At 43.6% G+C, this 14670-nt stretch overlaps 1 protein-coding gene across 4 annotated transcripts in view; it reads left to right on the top strand.

Annotated features, from left to right (window-relative positions):
• The window catches only part of LYN (LYN proto-oncogene, Src family tyrosine kinase), a 110787-nt gene that overhangs the window by 64262 nt on the left and 31855 nt on the right, over positions 1 to 14670 (top strand). For all 4 annotated transcript variants that reach the window (XM_057531687.1, XM_057531685.1, XM_007168593.3 and 1 more), the window contains 2 exons: positions 151 to 303; positions 12433 to 12615. In XM_057531687.1, coding sequence (XP_057387670.1) covers positions 151 to 303; positions 12433 to 12615 — 336 coding nt within the window. The remainder of the gene's footprint in view (positions 1 to 150; positions 304 to 12432; positions 12616 to 14670) is intronic.

Genomic DNA, 14670 nt, shown 5'->3' with positions numbered 1-14670 from the left:
TGATTATGCAGAAGATAACCCTATAAGCATCTTAGGTTCATAGACCTTGGCAAGTTGAAAATGATAAGACTCATAGTCCGGACTTCCCTATAGATACTGGTAAAATACAAGGGACGACTTTTTCCACGTTTATTTTCTCTTTCAAATTAGAGCAGTCAGATGGCTTGTGCAGAAGATTGGAGAAGGCATGCATTAGTCCCAAACCACAGAAGCCGTGGGACAAAGATGCCTGGGAGATCCCCCGGGAATCCATTAAGCTGGTGAAGAAGCTCGGCGCCGGGCAGTTCGGGGAAGTCTGGATGGGTGAGTGTGTGGCTCTGGAGCCAGAGTCCCTCCTGGGGGCGACGGCAGGAGAAATAAGGGCTCCGGCCGATTTCTATCAGTTTTCTCAGAAGTATCGCTGCTTTTGTTTTCCTCTGTCCACCTGTGCCAAGAACTAGACGACACAACCTACATGATTAGACTCTTCCTCTTCCTCGTGACTTAGTAGTTCTCTTTCAGGATGAATTTTTTTTTTCATAAATTTATGTATTTACCTATTTTTGGCTGCGTTGGGTCTTCGTTGCTGGGCGCATGGGCCTTCTCTAGTTGCGGCGAGCGGGTCTCCTCTTCTTTGTGGTGCAGGGGCTTCTCATTGTGATGGCTTCTCTTGTTGTGGAACACGGGCTCTAGGCACGCAGGCTTCAGTAGTTGTGGTGCACAGACTCAGTAGTTGTGGTGCACGGGCTTAGTTGCTCCGCGGCATGTGGGATCTTCCCGGACCAGGGCTCGAACCCGTGTCCCCTGCATTGGCAGGTGGATTCTTAACCACTGCGCCACCAGGGAAGTCCCAAGGATGAATGTTTATAAGGAAGGGGGCAGTGGGCATTTATCCTGATGGTTCTGTCTACTCTTCCATGATTCTCTCATCACCAGAGTCTCTGGACACACATGTTAAGTGCAGGAATGTGCTTGCATCTCAGGGAAGGGTACACTTGGGTTAGGACCAACCTTACTAGTGGGCTTAATAGGAAGCCTCACAGGTATTGCAGTTTCTCACCAAGAAACTTTGTAAAGATACTCAAAATTCCACCATCAGAGAATCGTTCCTTACTGTTAAGTACTGCCTTCTCAGGCTGGCAAGAAAAGCACCAAAATGATAACAGTGGCTTTCTCCAGCAGATACTTTTTGCCCACCTGTCTTTTCTAAAGCTTTTATAATGACTGTGAATTCCTTTTTCTTTTGTAAAAAGAATTTTTTAAAACTATTTTTTACTGGATCGTTGTTTCCACGCCAGCATTGTGTGAGTGAGAGCAAACATGATTTCTAAAGAGAAGGGGCAGACAGCTTTTAAAACCCATCCAGCCCCAGCCCAGCCAGTCTGCGAGGGAGAGGTTTCCCTCTAAAATCTCGGCCCCTGGGATCACAGCTTTGCCCATTTTCTCCTGTTGTCACTGCTTTAGCCAAAGTATCGTTTAAATATGCCTCTGCATATAATTAATTCTTACTGCGCTGTAAGTCTGTGGGAACATGATAACGGAATTCAGGTAAATCACGATTACACAACCTCACCTTGCTCATTGGGGTCTGCGTGCGTACCTGGCACTCTGTTTCCGGTTGGGCCCGCAGATCTGGGGGTGTGATCTTGCTCTAGGTGTGTCTTTGCCACCACTCTGCGGCCCAGATCATCACCTCCTCCCCCTCCTTGCTCTATCCACCTTTTTTTTTTAATTGAAGTAAAATTCATGTAACGTAAGATCAATCATCTTAAAGTGGACAATTCAGTGACGTTTACTACATTCACATGGCTGTGCAGTCACCACCTCTATCTAGTACCAAAATACTTCCATCAATCCAGAAGGAAACGCTAGACACTCCCCTTCCCCCCCGACCCCGGCCCCTGGACACCCACCCTTCAGCTTCCTTCCTCTATGGCTGTGATACCCTAGGGACCTCGTGTAAGTGGAATCATACAGATGTTTGACTTTTTTTTTTTTTTAATTTATTTTATTTATGGCTGTGTTGGGTCTTCGTTTCTGTGCAAGGGCTTTCTCTAGTTGTGGCAAGCGGGGGCCACTCTTCATCGCGGTGCGCGGGCCTCTCACTATCGCGGCCTCTCTCGTTGCGGAGCACAGGCTCCAGACGCGCAGGCCCAGCAGCCGTGGCTCACGGGCCCAGTTGCTCCGCGGCATGTGGGATCTTCCCAGACCAGGGCACGAACCCGTGTCCCCTGCATTGGCAGGCAGATTCTCAACCACTGCGCCACCAGGGAAGCCCCAAATGTTTGACTTTTTGTGTCTGGCTTATCTCACTCAGCATGATGTCCTCAAGGTTCTCTCACGCTGTAGCCTGTGTCAGAATTTCTTTCATCTTTTATGGTTGAACAATATTCCATTGTATGGATATACCACAGCTTATCTATTTATCCATTGATGAACATTTGGGTTGTTTCTACCTTTGGGCTATTATGCATAATGCTTCTTTGAACATTCGTGTGCAAATTATTGTGTGGACAAATGTTTTCATTTCTCTTGGGTGTATACATCCTCCTAGGAGTGGAATTGCTGCGTCACATGGTAATTCTATGTTTAACTTTTGAAGGAACTGTCAAACTGGTATCTGCTCTTTTTTTTTTTTTTAAAATTGCCACTTTTCCCCCGAGGTATTTGCAGTTACTTCTTAACATATTTTTTCCAAATCCACAGAATAGGGGCAGGTATAATAAACACTGTATATTCTTCACCTAGATTCACCACTTAATATTTTGCAGTATTCTCTATACACACACACACACACACACACACACACACACACACACACATGTACATATTTTATTGTTACTATCGAGCCACTTGAGGGTAAGGTGCAGCGGTGATGACTTTCACCCCTAAGTACTTACACAGGTGTCTCCTAAGAGCAAGGCCATCAACTCACACTGCATATTGATCACTTTCGGGAAGCTCCACGTGGGTCCACATTGTCTAGTGTAGAGTCTACATTCCAAATTCCTCCCATTGTCCCAGTGGTGTCCTCATGGCTGTCGGGATTGTGTGTTTGCATTTAGTTGACCTGTCTGTAGTCTCCTTGAATCTGGAACAGTCCCCCAGCCCATCTCCATCGTTCATGACAGGTCAGTCATTTTGAAGAATGCCCCTCATTTGGATTTTCTGATTTTTCCCGTGACTTGGTCCAGGTTACGCCCTTGGGCACGAATAGCATCTAAGTATTAAGCGATGCCGTGTCTTCCTGCATCCACTGGGACACAGAATGAGGGTTGGTCCCATTATTGCCAATGTTCTGTTTGATTTTAAGGAGGTCCACCATATTTCTTCATTATGAATGTTACTTTTTAATTCCCTGTTGTAACTAATGAATAATCTGTAGGGAGATTCTTTAAAATTGTGTAAATATCCAAAAGCGTTTTCCCCAGATGCTTTCAGCATTACTTGCTCATTTGGATTCTCATCCCTCTTAGAGGCCATAACTTCTCTGAAAGCTGCAGTCGTCTGTCCTCTGACCACCCTCCCCTAAACACAGCGACTCCAACCTCCTGCTCAGGCCGGGAACCAGGACTCTGCCTTCCGTCCCTCGCCTCCCCTTTCCAGACTTGTGTCTTTAGTGAGCTTATTGGCAGGAAAATACACATTCATGATTACATTTCACTGCCCTCTAGGTCTCCAAGTCCATCCTGCCTCTCTGCACGTGAGTGGGGAGGAGATGAGTGTCCAGGGGGAGGGGGGGAGAAAAGAATGTCCCAGCTACACATTCCAAGTGCATTTTCATCCGCTGTCTCACATACTCGCAGCAGTAGGGCTGGAAGAGAGGAGTCACCGTCACCATCGATGAATGAGGGCCCTGAGAAGCAGGGAAGCAGCTCACCCAGAGTCACTCAAGGTGGGGAAGAAGCCAGCTGCCCCGGCCTCCCAGAGCCTCAGACTCGCTCTCTTGCTAAGCTACCTACAAGTTAGTTGGATCTCCCTGGCCTCAGTTTCCTCATCAGGAAAATGAGCAAACAACTATCTCATCAGTTGCTGCAAGGAAGAATGAGATTATGTACCTGAAGTGTTTCCCGTAGAGTCTGGCTTTGTGTGTGCTCTATTTTTCTTATTATTTTCATCTTACTACGTTTGACTATAGTCACTAGAAGCTATATTTCAGTGGATTTTCCCCCAATTTTAATTATGAGTTCAAACTATAAATAATCCAGTTAGACCTTCCTATGGATATTTGGTGATGAAGGAATTGCATATCTGTCTTGAGGATAAAAAAGTAGAGGGTGCTTGCTGGGGTGTCCTCGTCTGCTCTGAAACAGTAACCCTGCATACGGAGTGGTCGTGTGGAGGTCTGTTCCACCCTCCTTGCGTTCAGCTGTGAAGTGGGATAAAGGCATTGAACTGCATGCTGTTTGCACCCAAGAGATCAGATTGGCTGGTCTGAGAAGTTACCAGTTTCAGGAGGAAGAGATTGTGATAGCCCTCTTGTGTCTTCTTAAAATTTCCCCAAGGGCTACTAGCAAGTGGAATGGTAAGCCCTTTACCAGCTCCACCATGGGGGTGCCCACCAGTGCCATCTGCCAGCCCAGCTCGTACAGGCCAAAGACGCTGAGGGCGTGAGCTCACAGGCCCTCAGAGCAAGGCAGCAGGGGAGGGCCCACGCCTGAGAAGACCTGCTCTCAGCCCGGTTCTGAGCCTCTGAGCCAATTTCTGTTCAGCGGCTCGAGGCTGTGCTGAAATTGTCACCTGGAGCTCAAGCCACTGGGCCTTTCTGGGATGGAGAAAACCTCTTTGCTTCCAATTCCAGATGTGCTAAATCCCCCCGCCCCTCCACCCTCTCCCATTCATGGGCTTCCACGTGCTCAACGTCGATGCTGAGTTTAGAGGAGTTTCATGTAACGTGTACCGAGGTCGTGCCTGGGAGAACCTGAGGTGCAGAGGAGGGGAGAGTGGGACCGCGGAGAAGACGGAATCGGTCTCTCCAGAGTGCTACTTTTTATTGAGACTGTTTGAAAGAGGCTAAAAATCTTGGGAAAATTCAGCATTTGGATAGGTTTGTTGATCACGTTTGTGTGTGTTTGTGTTAAAATTTACCACCGTAGCCATTTTTAAGTGTATAGTTCAGGACTGGTATGGACATTCACACTGTAAAACCAATTTTCAGAACTTTCATCTTGCAGAACTGGGGCTCTAACCTCGTTAAACACAACTCTCCTTGCCCCCCCGCCTCCCAGCCCCAGTTAACCACCGCTCTCCTTTCTAACAGTGTGACTGCTCTAGGGACCCCGAGGAAGTGAAATCATGCAGTTATTTGTCTGTGTGTGTGTGTGTGTGTGTGTGTGTGTGTGTGTGTGTGACCAGCTTATTTCATTCAGCATGATGTCCTCCTGGTTCATCCATACTGTAGGTGTATGTAAGAATTTCCTTCCATTTTTAAGGCCAGACAATATTCCATTGAATATTAATTATACAGGAATGTAGATTACCATATAGTAATCCATAAACAATGGATTTCGGTTATCCGTTCATCCACTGACGGACACTGCTTCCACCTTTTGGCTGTTGTGAATAATGCCTCCGTGAACATGAGTGCAAAAATATCTCTTTGAGACCTTGCTGCCATTTTTGGCGGGGTACACACACCCAGGAGTGGAATTGCCGCATAACATGGTAGTTCTATGTTTATTTTTTGAGGAACCTCCATACTGTTTTCCATGGTGACTGCATCAATTTACACTCCCACCAACGTTCCTCCACATCTTCCCCAGCACTTCTCATTTTCTGGTGGAGTTTTTGTTTGTTTGTTTGTTCGTTTGTTAGTAGCCATCCTAGTGGATGTGAGGTGGTGTCTCATTGTGGTTTTGATTTGCATTTCCCTAATGATTGGTAATGTTGAATATCTTTTCATGTGTTTATTGGCGATGTGTATATATATCTTCTTTGCAAAAATGTCTGTTCAAGTTCTTTGCCCATTTTTAAAATTAGGTTGTTTGTTTGATTTGCTAATAATGTTTGAAAAGGGAGAGATAGCAGAGGCTTACTTGAAATGGGGGTTATAATAGAACCTAGCCTGTAGGGATGGTGTAAAAATTGAATGAGATGATGCAGGTAAGCATTTAATACAGTTGACAGCATTTAAGAACTGTTGTTATTATTAAATACTTAATTTTATTATGAAGATAGTATGATAAATTAGAGCAAAGGCTATGAAATAGAGACGAGAAATTACCCAGGATTCCCCCCTCAACACAAGCTGTTTCTTGCTGTTTTTTTTCTTATTAAACTTTTTATTTTGAGATAACTATAGAGTCACATGCAGTTGTCAGAAATAATACAGAAATGAAAACATCTGTTCACACACTTTTATACAGATGTTCATAAATAAGAGCATTATTCATAATAGCCAAAGAGTGTAAACAACCCAAATGTCCATCAGCTGATGAATGGATAAACAAAATGTGGTGTATCCATGCAATGGAATATTATTTAGCAATAAAAAGAAATAAAGTCCTGATACATGTTACAACATGGACGACCCTTGAAAACATGATGATAAAGGAAAGAAACCAGATACAAAGGACCATGTATCATGTGATTCTATTTCTGTGACATGTCTGGAATAGGCAGATCTGTAGAGACAAAGTAGATGAGTGGTTGCCTCAGGTTGGGGGATGGGAGGATGGAGACGTGATTGTTAATGGGTACGGGGTTTCCTTTGGGGCCAGGAAAATGTCCTAATAATTGATTGTGGTGATGATACCACAAATCTGAATATACAAAAGCCAGTGAGTTGTATATTTTATTTTTAAGTCATTATTTAAATTTTATTTATTTAAAATAAATTATTTAAATTTATTTTATTATTATTAATATTATTTTTGGCCATGCCATGCGGTATGTGGGATTCTAGTTCCCCAACCAGAGATTGAACCCGTGCCCCCTGCAGTGGAAGTGCAGAGTCTTAACCACTGGGCCACCAGGGAAGTGCTGAATTGTATATTTTAAATTTATTTTTTTTTAATTTTTGGCTGCGTTGGGTCTTTGTTGCTGCATAAGGGCTTTCTCTAGTTGCGGTGAGTGGGGGCTACTCTTCGTTGCAGTGGGCGGGCTTCTCATTGCGTTAGCTTCTCTTGTTGTGGAGCACGGGCTCTGGGTTCACGGGCTTCAGTAGTTGTGGCACGTGGGCTCAGTAGTTGTGGCTCACGGGCTCTAGAGCACAGGTTCCATAGTTGTGGTGCACGGGCTTAGTTGCTCCGTGGCATGTGGGATCTTCCCGGACCAGGGCTCGAACCCGTGTCCCCTGCATTGGCAGGCAGATTCTCAAACACTGCGCCACCAGGGAAACCCCGAATTGTATATTTTAAATGGGAAAATGATATGGTATATGAATTACATTTCAATAAAGCTATCGTATATATAAAAGAAATAATACAAAGAGAGGTCCCATGTAGCCTTTACTCAGTTTCCACCAATAGTAACATCTTGCAAAACTATGGCATAATATCACTGCCAGGATATTGCTATCGAAAGTTGTTTGTTTTTTAATTGTACCTTTCTCCTTCTAGTTTTGTATTAAAGAAAGAAAAGAAGAAAGGGAGGGAAGGAAGGAAAAGAAAGAAGAGAAAGGGAAAACAATAGAAAATTTTGATCTGGGATCTCGTGCAAGCATGGTTCTGTGATTCTGGCTGCCAGCCAGGGAGCTCTTCCTTAGCCACTGAAATTATGTCAATTTGTTGAATGCATTTAGCAGAGGAATGCTGGGGAATAAGACCAAAAGAATATTGGTGGGTGCTGTGCTGCGAATCAGGTCACAGGATGCCCGTCTCCCGTGTGTGTCTGCACGTCTCATTCTGACCGAGGGACCCGTTAAGAGCAAGGTCCGTGCAATTTAGAGCTGCCAGAATTTAGTTTTTACTTCTCAAGGAATAAGCTGGCTAGCTTTGCTCATTGATATAAAAAGGACAACAAATTAAAAATTGTAACCCTGTTAACTAAGTAAGTGAATATTTTCGTCAAGTGTGAGAAGTGGCTCATAGACTCCCAGGCACGCTTTATCGTCTGGGTTTTTTGGTGTGAAGCACCGTAGACAAATACGAGGATGTGGTCTGTTCTGGGGAGGGTGGGGGAGCAAGGGGTGGGGAATAAAAGAAAGGAGTTTCTCCCTCAAGCTGTTTCCTCTTGTCCCGGTAATCCTCTGACATCTGGCTTGGAGACACGTTTTCCTCAGTGGCCTGTTGGATTCCCAGGGAACTGACCCATCAGTGACACGAAGGGTGATGTTTCCTGTTGCCACTCGGTCTCTGAAGAGACTTTGGGAGAGAAAGGAAGCTGATTTTGCGTTGAATTTTGCTGGATCAGTTTTCATAGGAGTCACAGCTGCATTGACATGACTCACCAGCCGCCTTCTAAAATCAACTACGTGCAGCTTTTGTAAAACCACCCTCCATGGTGTGGTAGTCAGCCTCTTTTTGGCAAGTTAGTCACACCTGGAGTTGGAGCTTTCTCGGCTTTCTTTACCTGTGGCAGAGAGTGGCACCCACGCTAAATTATTTACTACCTTCAAAAGATTTTTTAAAATCGCTTTGCAACTCCCTTTTTATTTATTTATTTAAAAATTTATTTATTTTTTATTGAAGTATAGTTGATTTACAATGTTGTGTTAGTTTCCGGTATACAGCAAAGTGATTCAGTTACATATAAGAATCTTTTTCAGATTCTTTTCTCTTCTAGGTTATTACAAACTATTGAGCAGAGTTCCGTGTGCTATACAGTAGGTCCTTGTTGTCTATCTATTTTATACATAGTGGTATGTTTCCATCTGTAATGACAATCCAAATCTCTGTGACTGGTGTGAACCTGCCACTACCAGGGGATATCTTGGTACAGTACAATTTGATCCTTAGCGCTGAATAAAAATCATGCCTTTAGTGCAAGTGGAAACCTGCCCTATCACACAAATGTCACAGCCCTAAGAGGCCACTGGGCGGAGGCTGTGGCCATCCTGGAGCTGTGTTTGACACAGCTGTTTTATTCACTGTTCGTCTCAAACTCTTTATCAGCATTTTTAATATCTTTAGCAGCTGCAGTATTTCCTGCTAACTTTTCCCCCTACGCTTGGAAAGCATTTTTCTCGTCATCCTTTACCCATAATTTTATTTTATGTGGAAGTCTGAATGAGTCCCATGGCTTTTATGACGACACAGGGAGAGTGGTTCTGCTCTTTTCTCTTTGGTTGCTACGGGATGTAACAAGCAGACAGAAAAGTGCAGAGCACGCAAATGCTGGATTTCATAGCTAATGACAACATGAAAACCTGCGTGATGACCACTGAGGTCGCAGCCCGAAGCGCCCACTCACCCCCTGCCGGTCACAACCCCGCCTGTCCCCCGAAGGCAGCTGCTGTTCTGACTTTGCCATAATTTCCTGACTTTTCTTTGTAGTTCTGCTATTTTTGAATATGGAGGTGTGTGTGCACACTATAGTTTAGTTTTGCCGGGTTTTGAACTTTATGTAAAGGAATCCTACCTATTTCTCACTATTTATTGATGGCATTGGAGTCGCTCCCACGTTTTGGCTACTATGAACAAGGCTACTGGGAACATCTTTGTGCTGGTTGGTGCGAGGGTACATGAGTTTCTCTAGATGATCAGGAGTGGATTTGCGGGATCACAGGTGTGATCTTCAACCGTGAAGATCTTCAACTCCACGAAATGCTGCCGACTTAATTTCCAAAGCTCTCGTCCGGGTTAGACTCTCACCAGCAACGTACAAGGGTCGGCAGTGTTCCATTTCCTGACAGCACAGTGGTACTGGGTAGATGTGGGCCCCAGGTCGGCACAGCCCGGGTGGGTGGTCACTCAACACAACTGCACTAGAAAGGAGTCTGCTCTGTCTACATCCTTCGAGGGACCTTGAGGATATTGTTGGAGACAGAAGCTTTACGACTGAATTTCACTGATGCTCAGAAAAGAGCCCAGGAAAGGACCTGCAGGAACTGCGCCAGCTCCCCTGCCAAGGGGCCGGCACTTACCAGCACTCAAGATTGTCAGACTTTGTCATTTTTGTCTTGCTGGGTGGTTGTTTCTCCCTGTGGCTTTATTTGCATTTCGCTGATTACTGATTAGATTGAGTTTCTTTCACAAGTTTGTTAGTCATTAGAATTTCTTCTTTTTAAAATGCCCATCCAAGCTTTTGCCTATTTTTCTATTTTTCTTATTGATTTATAGGAATTCTTTATATATTCTGGACACTAGTCCTTTGTCAGTTTTATATATCAAAGAGGGTATATTTTCTTGTTACGCCTTGCTGTACTTTGCCACAGATATATCGATGTAAATGAAGACCTATTTATGAACTCTTAAACAAATTATAATGGAACCTTTTTGATGCAAATGTAATATTAAAAGGACTTTTGTTGGTGGGATTTACTTTCAATTTACTCTTTACAGCCATGAAAGGTCGTACTGTTAGTAATTATGCATGGAGATGGAAATCAATTTAATATATTCATAATTCCATTATTTTGTGTAGGTTGTGGCTTTTGATAATGACCTAGGACAATATTTTGTCAGCTTTATATTACTGTCTTATCATGTGTTCCCACGCTTACTTTATTTTATATACTGCATTCTTCATTTTTCTGTAAGGCATGGAAAGCTACTACTAAGTACAAATCAAAGGAGAATATAAAAGGAAAAGTTTTAGCAGAAAAAGCAGTATTAATGATAAGAAGAAAAATCACTAACTAGAGTTGACTGTTAGCTGTAAACTAATACTTTTTTTTACCCATTGGAAGGTGTGGAAGTAGAAACATACTTCCTTTTCTTTTTAAAAATAATTCCTTTTGTAAAAAAAAAAAAAAAAGATACATACTCATTCACAAATTTAATCAAAATAAAAAAGAACAAAAGAAAGTCAAAGCTGCCCCAAATTCTGCCACCCGAAGACCAACCACCATTGTTGATTTTCACTGAGCGTAAGCTGTGTATATGCTAATAATCGTGTGACCTGAAAAGGGACTGGACATTTTCACATCACCGTTCCTTAGACTTGTGTCTTTCTTGGGGCAGGTGCTATCAGGCTGTAACCCACCAAGTAGAGGTGACCTGCAGGATGACTCGTGGTGGTGACCAGCTGCCACTCCCTCCCTCCTCACCCTTTTTTTACTTCTTTTTTTTTTTTTAACATCTTTATTGGAGTATAATTGCTTTACAATGGTGTGTTAGTTTCTGCTTTATAACAAAGTGAATCAGTTATACATATACATATGTTCCCATATCTCTTCCCTCTTGCATCTCCCTCCCTCCCGCCCTCCCTATCCCACACCTCTAGGTGGTCACAAAGCACAGAGCTGATCTCCCTGTGCTATGCGGTTGCTTCCCACTAACTATCTATTTTACCTTTGGTAGTGTATATATGTCCATGCCACTCTCTCACTTTGTCACATCTTACCCTTCGAGAACTATGGAAACAGAAAGGAAAGGAAAGGGGCATGGGATTATCTCTACTTCTGCTTTACAAACTGAGAAAAAGCTTTCCCAACCACTGAGAAAAAGCTTTCCCAGGAGAAAAATCAAGCTTGAAAGTAAGCACATCATTGAGGCAGGTCCCAGAAAAGCGGTGCCCTGGGGGAACTAGATTAAGTAGGCAGTATTTCCCAAAGTACGTTCTGTGGGGTGTGAAAAGGTACATGAAGAAGTGTTCCGGGGTCAAGCAAGTGTGGGAAATGCTGCAGTTAATCGACTCGAACAGGCATCTTCCCTGATGGACTGTCCGCACTCCCACTGCATCTCCTGGCACAGCGGGTGGGGCGGGCCGTGGTCCCCGGACAGTTCAGCCCAGAGCCCTTCGTTCACGCAGAATCCAGTTCTCTTTGAAAACTTTGGGAAATGTTTATTTGACTCTAGCGTATTGTTTGTACTTTAAAGTTAGTAAATTTTTTCCAAGTGCAAAGCTTTTTCTTTTCTGATTATAAAAATAATGCATATTCATTGCAGGAAATTTGGTAAAGAGTTAAAGGTATGGTGAACAAAATTTAAATCACCCATAATTAAGCCAGTCCTCGGTGTATTTTGGTGTATTTTCTTCCATACCATTGTCAGGATTTGTGTGTACGTAGGAGTATATAGAGCTTTGGTGTGTGTGGTGTTTTGGTCTTGGATAAAGAGCATTTTATTAATTAGAGAAAATGGTGCAGTGCATATATGGAGCTTTATTTTACCATTGTTTTATAAAAAAACCTTTTGATTTCAGAATCATTCTAGGGGTTTTTTGGTAAAGATAGTACAGAGAATTCCCATCTACCCTTTACTCAGCTGCCCCTAATGTTACATAAACAGGTTTTAGATAATGTTAACACTGTAGAGTTCATAGGAGTTTTTTCTGTCTATAACTAAATATTCTTCTAAGTATGCATGAAGTTGTTGATAAATCACGGCCTCCCTTCTTTTCTCTCCCTAGGTTACTATAACAACAGTACCAAAGTGGCTGTAAAAACCCTGAAGCCGGGCACGATGTCTGTGCAAGCGTTCCTGGAAGAGGCCAACCTCATGAAGACCCTGCAGCATGACAAGCTGGTACGGCTGTACGCCGTGGTCACCAAGGAGGAGCCCATCTACATCATCACCGAGTACATGGCCAAGGGTGAGCGCCACCCACCGGCACCCGTGCTTGCGGAGGCCGGACCCTCAAAAAGGAAAACACCTAAGCGTCCGAGAAGACGCAGATACTTCCAATTGTAAAACAGCAGGCTCCCTACCAAAGCATCCGCACACATAGGAGACTGAAGCCTTTTCATAAACCACGTCAGTGGAAGTCACCTGTGATAAAATGAATCTGTCGTCTTCCTAGTTTCTCTGCACTTGTCTCCATGTACACATTAGCTCCAAGAGTCGCACCCCATACCTAGTCAGCCCCCAGGAAGTATCTGTCAAATAAGTAAATATGGATATCAAATAAGAGTATTATTGTTATGGGTTCAAAATGTGAGTTCTCAAAATTTCAAAACCAGTTCCATTTCCTCTTTAGCGTCACCTAAATGTTCAGGGTGTCACTTCAAAATGTAAATATTTTTAAAGCCTGTCAAGGTCAAATTCCTGTGTCATCACAGAATCCCTGAGGAAGAGGGTTCGAGCCACCAGCTTTTCTCCCATTGTTGTCACCTTCAGATGAAGGATCTGGAACCACCACCCTTCTGCCTCCAGTTCAGTAGAAATACTAATAAACTGCTAAGTGATTTCTAAAGAATCTTCGGAAGGAATGAAGGAAGAAAAGACACATAAGCCATAATCCAGAATTAACAGTGGTCTCCTGCAGAATGGAGATTATAGTGTATGTCATAGCTGAATAGGTTAGATAGATGATTATTACATTTTCTTATTTAATATATGTTAATATTTCAGAATATTAGTCCCCCAGAGTCGTTCCAATAAAGAACATTGTTTTTAAAAAAGCCCTATTGCCTGTGGCTTAGGTTGCTACAACCCAGAAACCAGGCTCAGGGTCAGACATTTAAGCAGCAGTTCAGTAGATACTTGTTGGGTTAATTAACTAATAATATTTCTTAATCATAAATGTAAACATGAGTTTCTCCGGATAACAGTGCCTACCTTGTATTGAGCAATTACTATATGTCAGACTGCTCTTGACGTCTTCCCTGGGGGATCTCACTCAATCTTCCCAGCAGTCTGAGGGCTAAGTACCACTGTTCTGAGTTGTGGATTTTTAAAAAATTTTTTATTTTTTTTAACTTTTAATTTTATATTGGAACATAGTTGATTAATAATGTTGTGTTAGTTTCAGGTATACAGCAAAGTGATTCAGTTATATTGTACATATACACATATCTATTCTTTTTCCAATTCTTTTCCCATTTAGGTGGTTACGTAATATGGAGCAAAGTTCCCTGTGCTATGCAGTAGGTCCTTGTATCCATTGTAACCTTGTACAGTAGGTTATCCATTTTAAATATAGCAGTGTTTGTTGTGGATTAATTGAGCGCTTACTACCTGCCAGCTCCCTGGCACGTGCTTTAAACCTGTCCTCCCGCGGACTCTGATAGATCTCCTGGGACCTGCCCTCTCTTGACAGGGACTCGGACGAGGTACAGAACTTGCCCAAGCCTACCCTCAGGTTGGCACCATAAGTTCTAGAAGAAGAAGCAGGTCGTGTTTTAGAGATGAAGCCCCAGGGAGCAGGAGACTTTGCCTGTGGGCACGCGCCCCTTTAAGTAAGGTCTCACTTTCCTCCAGAGCGCAGTTGGTTCATCAAATGCTCATTGGGCGCCTGGGGCGTGGCTGAGATCCGTGCTGGACACGGAGGGCAGTAGCCCAGCTGAGCGGCTGCTGTGGACACAGGCAGGCCGACTGGCTGGTTTCTGTGCCAGAGAAGCTCTGGAGATCAGGTGCTGCAGGACGTGTACCGTGGCCGCAGCTACGAAGTGCTCAGTAGCGAGAAAGCAGCATCCACCGTCACCTTTTCTTACCTGGAGCTCATGTACATTTCACATCAGGTCAAAGGAGACAGGTTAAAGGGGACTGGGTTTGACCCACGTCAGGAAAAGGCGCTGTGACCACACAGATTTACAAAGCAGTCATTTTGCGTGGTCCCCCTCGCCCCGCCCTGCCCTGCCAGTAGGAATGATCTTTTGAATTCTGTTTGGATTTTTTTCTTGTGTGTTTGAACTACACTAACGATCCC

This window comes from Balaenoptera acutorostrata, chromosome 17 (assembly GCF_949987535.1).
Source record: "Balaenoptera acutorostrata chromosome 17, mBalAcu1.1, whole genome shotgun sequence".
NCBI lineage: Eukaryota > Metazoa > Chordata > Mammalia > Artiodactyla > Balaenopteridae > Balaenoptera > Balaenoptera acutorostrata.
The sequence above is the reverse complement of the archived record's forward strand: the minus strand, read 5'-3'. Positions and strand labels throughout refer to the sequence as shown.